Source organism: Nasonia vitripennis, chromosome 4 (genome assembly GCF_009193385.2).
Source record: "Nasonia vitripennis strain AsymCx chromosome 4, Nvit_psr_1.1, whole genome shotgun sequence".
In the NCBI taxonomy this organism is placed as follows: Eukaryota; Metazoa; Arthropoda; class Insecta; order Hymenoptera; family Pteromalidae; genus Nasonia; species Nasonia vitripennis.
This window is the reverse complement of record NC_045760.1, coordinates 16569576-16583554: the sequence shown is the minus strand read 5'-3', so window position 1 is coordinate 16583554 and position 13979 is coordinate 16569576. Positions and strand designations below refer to the sequence as shown.

The 13979-nt window shown below is 36.4% G+C and overlaps 3 protein-coding genes across 5 annotated transcripts; 2 read left to right on the top strand and 1 right to left on the bottom strand.

The window, feature by feature from the left end:
• The first annotated feature begins 2187 nt into the window (after positions 1 to 2187).
• LOC100116356 lies at positions 2188 to 11161 on the top strand. The gene is made up of 11 exons (XM_031929696.2): positions 2188 to 2469; positions 2939 to 3933; positions 4011 to 4200; positions 5069 to 5235; positions 6393 to 6751; positions 6991 to 7222; positions 7297 to 7489; positions 7578 to 8123; positions 8196 to 8804; positions 8903 to 9479; positions 9609 to 11161. Exons 1-11 carry the CDS (start codon positions 2466 to 2468, stop codon positions 10585 to 10587), a joined length of 4851 nt encoding a protein of 1616 aa, XP_031785556.1. The 5' UTR covers positions 2188 to 2465; the 3' UTR covers positions 10588 to 11161.
• LOC100115180 lies at positions 10759 to 13685 on the bottom strand. 2 transcript variants are annotated; one of them, XM_001600303.6, is made up of 3 exons: positions 13259 to 13680; positions 12923 to 13067; positions 10759 to 12641 (listed from the first exon to the last, which is right to left on the bottom strand). In XM_001600303.6, the coding sequence occupies exons 2-3, from the start codon at positions 13017 to 13019 to the stop codon at positions 12262 to 12264; spliced, it is 477 nt and encodes a 158-aa protein (XP_001600353.1). In that variant the 5' UTR covers positions 13020 to 13067; positions 13259 to 13680; the 3' UTR covers positions 10759 to 12261. The 2 variants fall into 2 exon arrangements, with proteins under 2 accessions (XP_001600353.1, XP_016840797.1); XM_016985308.2 differs by having other exon boundaries at positions 11946 to 12641; positions 13513 to 13685.
• Positions 11058 to 12236, top strand: LOC103316051 (28S ribosomal protein S10, mitochondrial). 2 transcript variants are annotated; one of them, XM_008207621.4, is made up of 5 exons: positions 11058 to 11241; positions 11356 to 11460; positions 11540 to 11667; positions 11743 to 11944; positions 12100 to 12236. In XM_008207621.4, the coding sequence occupies exons 1-5, from the start codon at positions 11227 to 11229 to the stop codon at positions 12145 to 12147; spliced, it is 498 nt and encodes a 165-aa protein (XP_008205843.1). In that variant the 5' UTR covers positions 11058 to 11226; the 3' UTR covers positions 12148 to 12236. The 2 variants fall into 2 exon arrangements, with proteins under 2 accessions (XP_008205843.1, XP_031785565.1); XM_031929705.2 differs by having other exon boundaries at positions 11077 to 11256.
• Positions 13686 to 13979: the final 294 nt, after the last annotated feature.

Here is a 13979-nt window from a genome sequence, read left to right as displayed (position 1 = left end):
TAGCTGTATACCTAGTCTACGGAACGTAACGTGCAGCATCGCGTGCTCTGATGCAGCGGCGCTGAAAGTTTTCGGCTGAGCTGAGCGTGAGCCTTACTACTGACAGCTCGACGCCCTTTTCTTCCTTCCAGCTCTGCGTGTGTGTGTGTGTGTGTATATATATATATATATATATATATATATATATATATATATATATATATATATAGTAGTACTCTCTTACTCCGCGCTAGCTCGTTATTCCACTTGCGCCACCGCCGCCGAGAGGAGGGGGGAGGGGGGGATTGCCAGCAATCGATTCCGCCCCGGCCCCCGCGGAAGAATCCCTGAAGCTGAATGGGAAGCTGTCGGCTGCGCGCGCGCGTTCGGGATGATCCATGGTATATGGATACACGCGATGCGGACGCATTGTCCATGGTCGTGCATATATACATCCCTATGGGAGCGCAAACGAGAATATGGAAAATGAAAGTGCGGCGCGTGTAATAGCGCCGATGCTGTCTGATGAATGAGAGGCGAGAGTTGATGCCGGGAATGTTTGGGGAGGATGGTTCGACTGTGATTATTATTTTAATTACACTCTCCCGCGATAGATTCGACGACTCGAGAAAAATGCCGCATTCAGATTATGAAATCATCAAAATTGTTCATTACGGCGGGCCTAAATGGATTTGCTGCGATTTTGCTAATTGTCATCCTGCAAAAAAGCCTTCAATTTAGATATTGAAAAAAGGTTGGATCGATGTGCTTATAGTAAACTCTGGATGCGGATGACACGTATTGATGTGTAGTGTGCAAACGTAAACCTTTTATACAAGCATCACTACCAAGCAAACATCTCGAGTTCAAAAGAAAACGGCGCGATGTATGCATAAACATTATTATTTTTAGAAACATGGACATCTAATAAAAGTAATGCGTTTATACATAGATTTCCATTCGGCCGCAAATCGATACATGTTTTCTCATCGATTCAACAACATCGCATACTTAAATGTCATATCCGTGACAAGGTCGTGCCGGCGCAGTGGAGAACTTCTCATTATAACCCACTTAATATATCGCACAGGACACGATTTAGAAAAACCTAAATGTTACAAACATATTATATACATATCGTCTCTTGAATATTTTTCTCTTATGTTGTATGCCAAATTTCATTATATGTTCAAAAAACAAATTGATAACATTTTGGGGGCTTGGGAAAGGTGAAAGATAAGCAATTCAATTTAATGTGGATGTATTATATGAATGTGCTTAATATTGAGAGTGCAGCATAATGAGTTTTATAGACGTAATTAATAAATATATTATAAAGGTCGAAGAGCTGTTAACAGTCTAATTTAATGCAGTATCATCTGTTCTGAATAATTTTAAAAACACACAATGTTAATGTTTGAAGCATCGATTATCAAATCAATAATTTTTAAAACTCGATGCGCATAAATATATATACACCATGTATTATATATATATATATGTATATATATATATATATATATATATTTCACCTACTTTACGTACTAAAATGCCACGAACGTTTATTGCTTTTGAAGACTTAAAGTTTTATGAATATTGCCCGTAATTTGAATTTTTATTTTTTCAAAAAAGTTACGAATGCGTATCAATATAGTGGCGGTAATTATTTGTTCCAACGCTTGTTTGTTTTTTCATCCATGAGTTGTGATTATTCACGAGTTATTAGGATTTTTACTCGTAAGACTGTAGAATTCAGCACACCTGTACCTTCTTGTCGCAGCATTACGTATTCCTAAGGAAATGCAATCTACGCTTTCACTTTCAAAACGATAACGTAAGATACCTATATCAATGTCATAACAAGTGCATAGCTGCTATTATATTGGAGACCGCGTCCACAAGTCGAGTATGGCGCGGCTAGTTAGACGTGCATACGAAATCATACGAGCCGCGTCGGAGCGCATGGCCGGAAGTGCACTAGGCAGCGGATATTATATATCTATACCTGCGAATTGCGATGTATATGTATATATATATATATATATATATATATATATATATATATATTCAGGCGGGCTTTGTCGATAGGCGTCAGCATTAGCGCCACGCGCACCGTACTACTTATAGGATTCAACGTATATTTTCATTTGACATTTTGACCAGCGTAGTCCTGTTTCGGCCGCAAGCCGCATCTCGCGCTGGCGCTGGCCGCAGTTGGTGTTATGGCGTAACGTGTGCGCGCACGTATAGGTACAGACCACAGGGCATTTCGTGAAGGAGCAGCAAGAAGCGGAGCGAGAGAGAGAGAGAGAGTCGCGTTGGCTATTGCGAAGCCAAGCGCATTCACTCGCCCTGCACTCTGCAGCGTGTCTCGGCCAGACCCGGCCCACTCCATCAGTCGCGAGATTCGAAACAGCCGAACCGGCGCACCTTACGTTTACTTCCATAGCACTTCTTTTGACCGCTCGAGAGACTCCTTCGCTGAAATGGGTATGTATAGTTTTTCTACCGTCGTCGACGCGATTTCACGTGAATTCAATCCGGAGTCCGGTCGAACGTGCTGCGATGCGCCCCGATATCGAGCGGCTATATGTGTGCAGTACTCGCGCACGTTTTAACGAACGCGAGCAAACCGTAATCCCTGTACATACGCTAATGGAGTCGTGTAGCTGATTATGTACATGCATTGCATTATATCCAAACGGACAAAGAAAAAACACACTGTTATAGCTCTATTAATAGCAGGGCTTTGCTTCTTTCACACTCTAATGTCGAACCGTTAATTAATAATTTATATATATCATGTGCGATAGTCGTTGTATTCGTTATATGCGCCTAAAGGTGAAAGTAGTTTATGCTTCTCATGTATTTTAATATCTGTATAATATAAAATATACTGCCTATTTCTCCTCTCTAACAATCTGTAACTTTATACTCACAACAATTGATACATCACCAGATGAACCTGATATTCCAATGTTGGATGTGGGTGACTTTGAGGTTTTGGATGAGTGTGCTGGAGAAGATGATAATGAAGAGGACTGTGATGTACAGAGTTTTTGTGGTACTTACGTCGAGGAGGAAGACGAGGAGGAGGATTATGAGCACGAAAATCCCAAGCGTAGAGCTAGCCAAATGAATGACTCTCATGTAGACGACAATAGCGGAGATAATACAGATAATATTCTGGATGTCTCCATAGATGTAGCTGAAAATGAATTTTTAGAGAACGTTGCCAAAGACTTCTCTGAAAACATTGAGGATGTCGTTGAAGAGCAGACTCCAAAGTCGAGATACAATCTTAGAAGAGGTGAACCAACTGTTCAAATAAAGAAGCTACCAGAAAAAAAGGTCACCGATAGTAAATCCGAAGCACCAACCCCTAAGAAAAAGCCAGGACCCAAGTCCAAGACCATGAACGTTCAGTCTACCCCAGCCAAGAAACCCATACAAAAGATCAGCTTTACCAATGACAATGAAAAGAAAGGAGAAAAAAAGACAGCTCAACTAACAGAAAATAAAAAAGAAGCTGACAAAAATGAGAGTGAAATTCCAAAGGCAGCCAATGCAACACCCCAAAAACCTAAGGAGAAGAGTCAACAAAACTTACAAAGAAAGACACCTGCATTCTTAAAAAAGGATTTGACAGATGAAGAGATAATGATTCATTTTGATGAGATTGAAAATACAGTTCTAACCTCTGACAGTTTTGTCATCGAACATGAAATTGACCAATCAATGCAAGAAGCTGATAATAACAAAAGTGAAAATAACGAAGATAAAAAAGATGATGAAAAACAAAACGAAGACAAAAAAGATGAAGATAAAAAGGATGAAAATAAAGAGGAAGAGGAAAATTGGGACGAAACATGCGACAAAAACATAAAGAATAAACCAGAAATAAAAATTGAGGAGAAAGAATTCAAAGAAAGCGAAATGTGGTACAAGGAAAAAGTAAGATATCTATCATTATTTAATATTGTTTTGAACTACTAAAAAATCACTATGTTCATAAAATTTATTTATTACAGATAAAAGCGAAAGAAAATTCTGTAGAAGAACGATTCACAAAGTTAGCCAAAATTATACAATATTCATATCCATTGTATAAAAAGTGGTTAGATCGAAACGAATCACTGTTTGGAACAGCAATTTGTAAAGTTGAATCTTCTAGACATATTCCATTAGATCAGTTACATCCAAATCGTTGGAAATTCATATGTAAGTATAAAAGTAGTAGTCTTGCATAAATAGCTTGCCCTTCATTTCGTTATAATTGTTGACTCAAAAGTTACAATATGAAGTAAACTTGTAATACCAAGCTTCAAACAATAGTTGAAAAAAAGCTGTTGCAATAATGTAACACTTTTCTCTAGAGAAAGCGTTTTGAGTATCTTAACACAGTGTCTTACGGAGGGGATTGGTAAAACATAAGCGATAGTTTAACACAACATCTCCAGAAGATCTTTCGAGGTTCTGCAATGGTGATAATTGTTACAAAAAAATTTATGTTTTGATACACTTAATCCTTCATTCAGAAAAGGATAAAAAGTAATCTCAAAACTGTACAAACTTACTACAAATTTACTTACTACAGTTACAACAATTATATAAAGATTGTTTTGAAAGCTTAGACTCAATTAATATCTACCAACAAGACCAAAAGAATTTCTATTTCCATTTGGATCTAGAATTATATTCTTAATGAATTTTATTCTTGCAACAAAGTGAATAGCAATGCTGAGCATTGTCATTTCATGGAATATCCGTTGCTAATAACTGGAATTTCTATAAACTGTATAAATATACAGTTTAATGAGGCCAGTGGTGTTATTAAGTATTTCAAACATCATCCTTGAAATATTTATAACAATCAAAATTATTGAGATTGTTGATTAATTTTTTATATATTAGTATATAAAGTCAAAAATTAAATTCTTACCTTTTGTTAAGGATTAGGTATAGAGTAGGTATTGGTTATCTTTATTTTGATATACCAGATCATTATTTTATAAGCAAGATAATTTTTTTATTTCTTTAATCATATTTGTGAAGGTTAAAAGTGACGAATTTTGTGTAACATGTTTAGGCAACAAAAAGAATATTCAACAAACTTCGAAGGATGAGGAAACGCAAGCTGACAATACATCTGATAACAAGAATGCCCAGTCGAGCTGGCAAATGATTCCTGGTGTTGCCGATGCTAATATGGATAACACCGAAGAATATCCACCTTTCGTAATGCGCGTTGTAAAGGTACATCAGCTTATGATAAATCATCGGAATTTCAGGAAAAATCTCAAGTTGTACGTGGAAACAAGGGATAGATGGATTAGTTTCTTTGATTTTTACAAATGAAATAATTTAAATTCAAAATTCGTGGACATGATTTGTCCATAAATTTAAACGATAATTTCGCGTTTTAAAAATTGGCTCAGTTTCTAATGAGCAAGAAGCAGCGAGATGTCGTTCAAGATTTTAGAGAATGTAAGTGCAAAATTACTGTATCAGTATTTCTCTCTGAGAAGAATTGTTACAGCACTACAAACACAAGAAACAAGTAACCAGTGACAAGGCCTCATGATTGGTGACCATTTCTTTGATGAAGTGAAGCTGAAGCAATTCCTTTAATGGAACCTTAAAAACAAAACTTTACAGAAGATTGTATATACCGATTTTACTAACAGAGGCGTATCTAAAGACCAGCAGAAGAGAAAAAGAAGACAACAAGAGAACAAGTTTTCCATAAATGTGTTCACCTAAATCATCAAAGATGTTGCGTAAAAACTGACAACATACTCTATACTTAGGAGTTCAACTATTTGAAATACGTCTAATATTTTCACGTGAAATAAAAGTAATTAATCTTTACTAATGTAAAGAATGCAACATTTCACGGTACAGAAGATTAGAGAATTTGTAAAATCAATAAAAGTCCATCTGTCCCTTGTGCTCATGTACATACGCTTATGTCCACTTAAAAATGGCATACTTGTGGTGAACAAGACGATTTATGCTTGAATAGTAAAATATTCATCAGATCGCTCTGAATAAGGCTTGCTACATAATAACAAGAAAAAAAAATGCTAACATCGTTGGTAACAAATTTATTATATTTTCATAATTGCAATAAATGTTTTCGTCGGCCAAGGAATAACGTTCTACAACGTTCATGGATATAGTTTAGTCAAACATGACTAGATACAGTTGAAATCAAATGCGTGAATTGTGAATGTTTGCATTTAAAGAAAAAACAAATTTTGTCGGCGCGAAATTTTTAGTTTTAATTTATAAACTTCAATTTGTTTATTGTTACTTTTCATTTTTTTCTCTGCTAATTTTTGAAATAATGATAGTAATCTTTTTTTAAATGAATTTAAATGCTGATTTTCTAATTGAGGTTTCTCTTACAGGTATTTGAAGAATTTCTAAAATCTCTAGAAGAATCAACTTGTGCTGAAACTGAAGATATCAAGAATGAACAAAAAGAAACTCACAATGAAGACAACAAAACTGCCTCTGAAGACAAAGAAGAAACCACTGATAAGCCTGAAGCTGATAAAAAAAGTGCGGAAGAAAACAATAAATCATTTATTGAAAACTTGAATGGTTTGACGGTTTTACTGAGATGTAATCGTAAAGAAGAATTAATGATGCACATAACTGGAAAAAATATTAGTGCTGAATTAATGGACAAATTCAAAGATCTTTTTGAAAATGGAGCTGGAAAAGACTGCAACGTCAAATCTCTATATTGCAAGACGATCATCAAGTAAATTATTAATAAGAATTATTAATTTATAAATCTGAAAGTGCATTGTATAACGTAATTATTAAGTACTGCGCTACTAATTGTGTTGGTACTTAATAGTATATACTTTTTGCTTACTAATAAAAACTGGCATCAAATACACGTTTATTCGCACAGTGATGTAACAAAATGCTATACGATGGACGCATGTAAACCAATATTTTAAATTGTTGTTTTGAGTATAAAATTTTTTTTTACAGAGACAACGATGGTGTTAGAACAAATAATACCTTTTTATTTGGATCGGAAACTCTCGATGATTCTATCGGGAATGTAAAAATACAATTAGCTCCAAAAGCTAATGTATGGGCAAACTTAGCAGGTGTTGAAGTTTTAGCTGATGTTGTTACTAGTTATTTAGTTCCTACACAAAAAACAACTGTAATAGAAATAGGATGCGGTACAGGTCTCATTAGTTTATTAATAGCTTCTGTAAGTATCAACTGAATGCACAATTAAAATATTAAAGGATTTCTTTTATTAAAAATGGCTTTTTGTTTCTATAGAAATGCCAAAAAGTCATAGGTGTAGATGTACAAAAGGAAATTGCAGAAGCTGAAATTTTAAGTGAATTGAATGAAATAAAAAATGCTACATTTTTAACTGGCAAACCTAAATTAGTAATGAGCCAAATTGACAAGAGTATTGCTACTTCTAAGGCAGTAGCTGTCATTAATACAAATAATGCGTTTGGCAGATGTGAGTAAACAACTAATTATTGTCTTATTTATATTTAGTTTATAGTAAGATAACATTTTTTTATTTTTAATTTAATCATATTTTACAGCTATTGAAGTAATATCTTCATTGAGACAAATGAGTACACTGGGTCGAATAGTTATCATAACTACTTTGACAAAACAGGCAATAAGATCAATTTTGGAATTAACACAACCAGCTGATGAAATTTACGGGAATCCATTCATTCCAATTAAAGCTTGTATCGTAGATACAACTCCAAAGAGTTTTGGTTTCGAAATAGTCATGTCTATGGAACGCAGAACTATGCGAAATCTTTTGAAAGTCTCACCTGTTGAAGGTGCCAATACTGCACCTGTTGGACTAATTAGCAAGTCAAAACAAGCTGCTGGCTTTAAATACAATAGCGCTGGAAACATAACATTACCGCCTCACAAAAAAGGCTTGCCTTCTAAGTTTGTAAAAAGTGCTTTGGGTAAACCTGGTAGCTATGTTCCAGGAAAGAAATTCTTCCTAAATCCAAATTATAACCCCGTAAATAAATTTCAAGGCAAAAGACCTTACCCTGGAAGTGATGGTGCAACTTTCCATCCTGGAGCAAAAAAATTCAAACAGTTCGATAAGCCTTATCCAGGTATTTATATTATAATGCATTTTTGTTTGTTTTCTATTTCTTGTTTTTAACGAGTTTCGACCATTTTTACAGGACCTAACATTCGCCTTAATCCAATGCATGACAAAAAGATACGCGATGATGGTGACCTACGTGAAAAACTGTCTAGTGGTCGAGTTGAGTCCACCGCAATGGCTCAGGAAATGCAGGAACAAAAGAAAATTCTTGATGCTGCTAAAGAAAAGCTCACTGGCGCTGGTTCTTCTGTTGACGTTGAGACTGTCAAAAAGTTACAAGAGATGCTAAACCTCGCCATAGAAAAAACAAACAAATTACAAAGTCAACTACCGCCTAGATCCGTATGGGATCGCATTGCACCACCTGATAGTGGATTAGATGAAGATCAAATGAAATCCAACCCCCCCATGAGAGGACGTTTAGTTAAAGAGACAGGACCCAAAAAAATTATAATTACTACTTCTAATGATAGAGATGGTCCGATGCCTCCCCCTGGCAAAAGCAAAAAATATGATAATTTGCCACCATTAGAACCTAATTTGATAATGCCAGTTAATAATAAACCTGATCGTCTAAAAATGTCCCAGTCAATTTCACAAAAGCCAAGTACGGCACCTTATCAAAAGCCTGGTCCTAACCGATTCAAGGGAGGAAATTATCGTAAGCAAGATAATCAAAGTCAAGGTAATACAATCTATTCTAAATGTTATATTTACAAAATATTAATGTGACTCATTAAGTAAAACACTTAAGTAATAATACCAATGTTATACTTTTCTTAGCTCCATGGAACCGCCACAAGGCAGGACCAGGTCCAATAGAAAGTCAAGAAAGATGGAGTCGGGCCAGTCCACCGCGAAGATCTCCTCCACGACAAATTCCACCTCCTCGACAGGCAGTTAGGTCACCGCCGCGTCAATCTATGAGATCACCACCGCGACAATTATTAAGGTCTCCACCTCGTCAGGCTTCGCCGGCGCGTCGCCCTGTCTCACCAGTTAGACGGCCAGTCTCTCCACCAAGGCGTCCAATATCACCTCCGCGAAGACCCGTATCACCTGTTTTCCGCCAGCATGCATCTTCCTCGAGAGGTGTACCAAGCGGTGGACGATCAGGTTCGCCCTCTCGTAGACACAATTCTCCACCGAGGAGGCCAGTATCTCCCCACAACTACAGAGGTTCACCGCCACGACCGAGCGTGTCTTCGAGCAGGCAGAAGTCACCACCAGCTAGGCGTTACGCTGATGAGTGGGATATACCAAGTAGAAGTACCGCAGAGAGTGGATGGCCGAGGGCTGAGAAAGAGAAGACAGGATGGCAAGCACCAGCTAGCTCATCAAGCACCAATTGGAATCAAAGGTTGGTTGAATAATTTTCTATTTGTGTGCGCCTAATTACTTTTTTAAATGATTTTTCTGGATAAAACTCGAGAAAAAATGTACGTGTAATATAACAATGATGGACTGATGAATCTTTTTTTTTTAACAGCAGCAGCAATAGTGGTAAATATCGTTCAGAAAATGATAAGTGGGACAATCGGAGTGGTCCAGGTACTTGGAATAATAAAAATGCACCACCATCATCACAAAATAATTCTGGTGGCCGCTGGAAAGATTCTTCAGGTAACACATTAAGTGGCACCAACTGGGATGTAAAGAAAGACAGCGGCATGCGAGATATGGGTAGACATGAACCCAGACTTGAGCCTCGGCAAGAACCTAGAATGGAGCCCAGGCATGAACCTCGAATGGAACCAAGACATGAACTCCGAATGGAATCTAGACCGGAACCTCGCATAGAACCCAGACACGAGCCTAGGATGGAGCCTAGAATAGAAAGCAGACATGAACCAAGACACGAATCTAGAATAGAAATGAGACACGAGCCTAGAATGGAATCGCGTCACGAGCCAAGACATGAGTTAAGACATGAGCCAAGGTGGGAGCCTCCAGAAAAACCATTCAGAAACGAGAAAGACGATTGGGGTGACTTACCAGAAGATGCTAGGGATCCATGGGGCGATAATGATCCTCCTCCTCCATCAAATGAAACACGTTGGGGACAGCAAAATCAATCCAGTACATTATCTAACTGGTCTGCAAAACCCAACTTTCCTATGAGTACTATGAGTACTGGGGCTGGGAATATTGGCAATAATGTAAATCCAAACATCCCAAATGCCAACTTGAACATGAATATGGGTATGGGCATGAATAATCCCAACAAAGGTGTTTGGCAGAATGCACCTCAACAACCACAGCAACCTAATAGAAATCAAAATTGGCTGCCTCCAGGTAATTGGCAAGGTGCAGCTGTAAATCCAGGAAATTCTGGTGGACAAGGAGTTGGAATGGGAGGAATGATGATAGGAAATACACTAGCTAATTGGCAACCATCTCAACAAAGTTTTGCTAATTTCTCTGCAAGACCATTTAACAATAATCCGTTTATGAATAATAGACGTTAATAAATAACGTCGATCCATTATAGTTTAAAACTGTATTAAAAAATTTTACCAGGTAGAAAAATGATTAAGAACCTTAATATAATCATTTTACTTCGTAATTTTCCACGAGTTTACATAATGATTGGCATAAATGTAAACTTTAATATACGTTGATTAATTTTTTCTTTTTTCATAATTTGTATGGCCATCGTGAATTTTCTGTAATTTTAAAGATACATTGCAAAGCTATATATAAATATTGTATTACTATGTATTTTTCAAAATGGTTTATGTAATTCTATATTAAAATATATTATACAAAAATAAGAACAAATTGAAACATTAATTCTTTATAATTATAACAAAAGGCATTTTAAATTTATTGTTTGTAAATTATGAGGATTAATATAGTTTTGTTTTATCGAATAAGTTATACATCAGTCATGAAACCACAACTTGATCGATCGCAGCCACAATGGTAACCAGCGTTATTCCTGTACCTTTACCGTCGATAAAGAAGAATGTGTTCTACACCGAGTACGTAACATGTGAAGGATTTGATTGAAATAAATAAATAAAACATTTTACAACAGTATACCTCGTAAATTTTCTGTAAATGTCATCAGTTATCTATGAAGTATAGTTTAAGCCATTAACAAAATGTTTTTATCGAGGGTAAGTTGCATAAATGTTAGTTTCAACCATTGAGGTTAGGATTTGATATATACTTACTAAGATGCATTTTTATATATTTAACGTATATATTGAGAGAAAAAATCATGTTCACAGTTTGTTAGTGGCCTTCGAAGATCAGCTTTTCAAAATATTCAAGAAAATGGCTTGCAAACAATGCTTTGTAGTCCTTTCTCGAGCAGTGTTCCGTCTACAGAATCAGTAAGTCTACAATTAATTTTTCAAGTATTAAAGAATAATAGATTTAAAAAAAAATAAATTTCAATTTGCATTATTGAAGGCCAAGCCTGATAAATTATATAAAAAGATTGAAGTTGAAGTACGAGGAAATGATCCAGCTGTCTTAAAAAGTTATGGGATTTTCACAACAACTGCTGCTAATCATTTGGGTATCACAGTTAATGGGAAGTGAGTAGAAGTTTTGAATAACGCAGCATAAAAGCTGTAACTGTAAGATATGAAATGTGACAATTTATGTTTTAGTTATGCTCCTTATAAAGCTGTACATCAACGATGGACACTGCTTAAATCAAAACATGTACACAAAAAACACAGGGTTCAATATGAAATTAGAACCTACTATAGATTTTTAGAGTTTTTGAAACTGACAGGATCAACTGCTGATACATTTTTAGAATATATTCAGAGGAATTTACCAGAAGGTGTGGCAATGAAAGTTACTAAGGTAATTTATGTACAATATTTATTTTAAAAAAGAATTATAAATATCTTAACAGTAGAATTTATTTTATGATTTAGCTATTTATATAAAAGTCATCTCTAGAAATTTATAACATTTTTTTAAATAACACGGAGATATCTTATTTTTATAATTTTCAGATTGAAATCCAAAGGTTACCAGAAGCTGTTAGCACTCCTCCTAGTTGAAAGTACTTGCGATTTGTGTAAGAACTTAGATTCATAATTTTGTTTGATGTTACATTTTTTCATTAAATAAACTGTAAATATAAAACAAATACAGTTTGCTTGTTTTACATCTGTTTAATGCTTCAAAGGTTGAACTAATATTATAGGTGCATCGGTATCTAAATTTCTAGCATTACCATGTCTATCTAATTCCGGTAATGGATCTCTTTTTTTAAATAACTTTGGAGTTTCCTTTTGTATAGTTTTAACATCTACAGTTCCAAGTGGTGTATCTGTTACATTTTTATCAGTCAAGTGTCTGCCCTTTGATCTAGTACGTAGTCTGAAACGCTTATTAAAGTTGACATTCCTGTTCTTAGAACCATCTAAAACGAAAGATTCAGAAGCCAGTTTAGGTAAATTTGAATTTTCTACAGGCAACTGTGAACCTTCGTTTCTATTTTTTCTTATTAGCTGAGCACTTGCTGTACAGCTACGTAGGATAAAATCGGATTCTGCAAAAAAAGGCAAATTTCAAATTAATTTCATCTCAATAGTCTAATATTCAAGAAAATACATTTTTAGATTTTATTAAAAGTATGTAACCTATAAACGTAAACCACAGCTATATTTTTAGTCTACCTTCTATGCTGATGGGTTTTGCAGAACCGGTCGGGTATACTTAAAATTTATACGTGAAGAAGTATATTCTAGTTTTAAAAACCGGTTAATAAAATAATAAAGCTTCTCTTATAAAGTCGTAAACGTATTTCAGAATTTTGTATTCTATTCTTACCAGCTCGTTTCGATCGAAAGACACGACGTAAGTTTGCGCCATCACAGGAACCGACAATGACGATTCCTACGATCATCAAAGTAACGATTCGCCTCATTGTCCCGTTAAAAGTCTCTTACGGAAAATTTGGCGAGCAATACACCAGCTGGAATCAGAAAAAATAGAAAACGAATCATTCACTTTCAAAACCACCAAAAGCAACGTTCATCAGCAAATCGTAAAATCAAAAAGAAATCAAAATAATGTTCTTTTAACGTATCGGCAAAAAATCTAGCGCGCAGTCGAGTCGAATAAAAATAACACACACACGCACACACCAATCGTCTAAAAACTCACGATTGACAGAAGATAATCTCCAGCTAGTGCAAGCTGTAAATTTGGCAAAAGAAAAACGTGCTCGACAACAATCGGGACAAGACAGAGCTCTCGACTCTGAAAAGTTCGAAGTGACGCGCCGAGTAGAAGGACCAATCGCCGTGAGCAGAGCTCCGGCTATATAGGAGCAGCAGCTCGGCTGGATCAGCGCTAACGGCGAATCCCCGTTGTCCTCTTCGACTCTCGCACACCACCAACCATATACCTATACACACCTGATCGGTTGATCGGAGCCGCATACGCGAGCGATACAAAAGCACACATCGACTGTACACAGTAGGCAGGCTACCGATCTCAGTTCTACTGGTAGCGCGCGGTGTGAAATTGATGATCGATCCCGAGCTACGCGCGACCTCCCTGCCGGCGATTTTCTCTCTCTCTCTCTCTCTCTCTCTCTCTCTCTCTCTCTCTCTCTCTCTCTCTCTCTCTCTCTCTCTCTCTCTTTCTGCGCCACATACACCGCTTAAACAATAACTTTCGAGAATCAGGATTGTGCTTATGGTGTGCATAGGTAGCGTATAGGGCTTCTCAAAAACCGGTTCACCTCGCTCGCGCGCGCACGCAGTAGCATTGACATTGCGCGCGTGATGGGAGCGCAAAAAGCAGGAAAAAATGTTCGAGCTCGTGAGAGAGAGGCTACATAAATATATACGGACTGCTGCTGTTACTCTCTTCTTCGCGT

What these genes read in the sequence shown, in the direction of transcription:
- LOC100115180 (XM_016985308.2), bottom strand. Translation starts at nt 13,019, where the DNA reads ATGAGGCGAATCGTTACTTTGATGATCGTAGGAATCGTCATTGTCGGT. An exon ending in CTTTCGATCGAAACGAGCTG is followed by an intron (nt 12,642 to 12,922) that starts GTAAGAATAGAA and finishes CTTTTTTTGCAG; the next exon opens with AATCCGATTTTATCCTACGT.
- LOC100116356 (XM_031929696.2), top strand. An exon ending in AAATAATGCGTTTGGCAGAT is followed by an intron (nt 7,490 to 7,577) that starts GTGAGTAAACAA and finishes CATATTTTACAG; the next exon opens with CTATTGAAGTAATATCTTCA. An exon ending in GTTCGATAAGCCTTATCCAG is followed by an intron (nt 8,124 to 8,195) that starts GTATTTATATTA and finishes CCATTTTTACAG; the next exon opens with GACCTAACATTCGCCTTAAT.
- LOC103316051 (XM_031929705.2), top strand. Translation starts at nt 11,227, where the DNA reads ATGTTTTTATCGAGGGTAAGTTGCATAAAT. An exon ending in CGAGGGTAAGTTGCATAAAT is followed by an intron (nt 11,257 to 11,355) that starts GTTAGTTTCAAC and finishes TCATGTTCACAG; the next exon opens with TTTGTTAGTGGCCTTCGAAG. An exon ending in GTGTTCCGTCTACAGAATCA is followed by an intron (nt 11,461 to 11,539) that starts GTAAGTCTACAA and finishes GCATTATTGAAG; the next exon opens with GCCAAGCCTGATAAATTATA.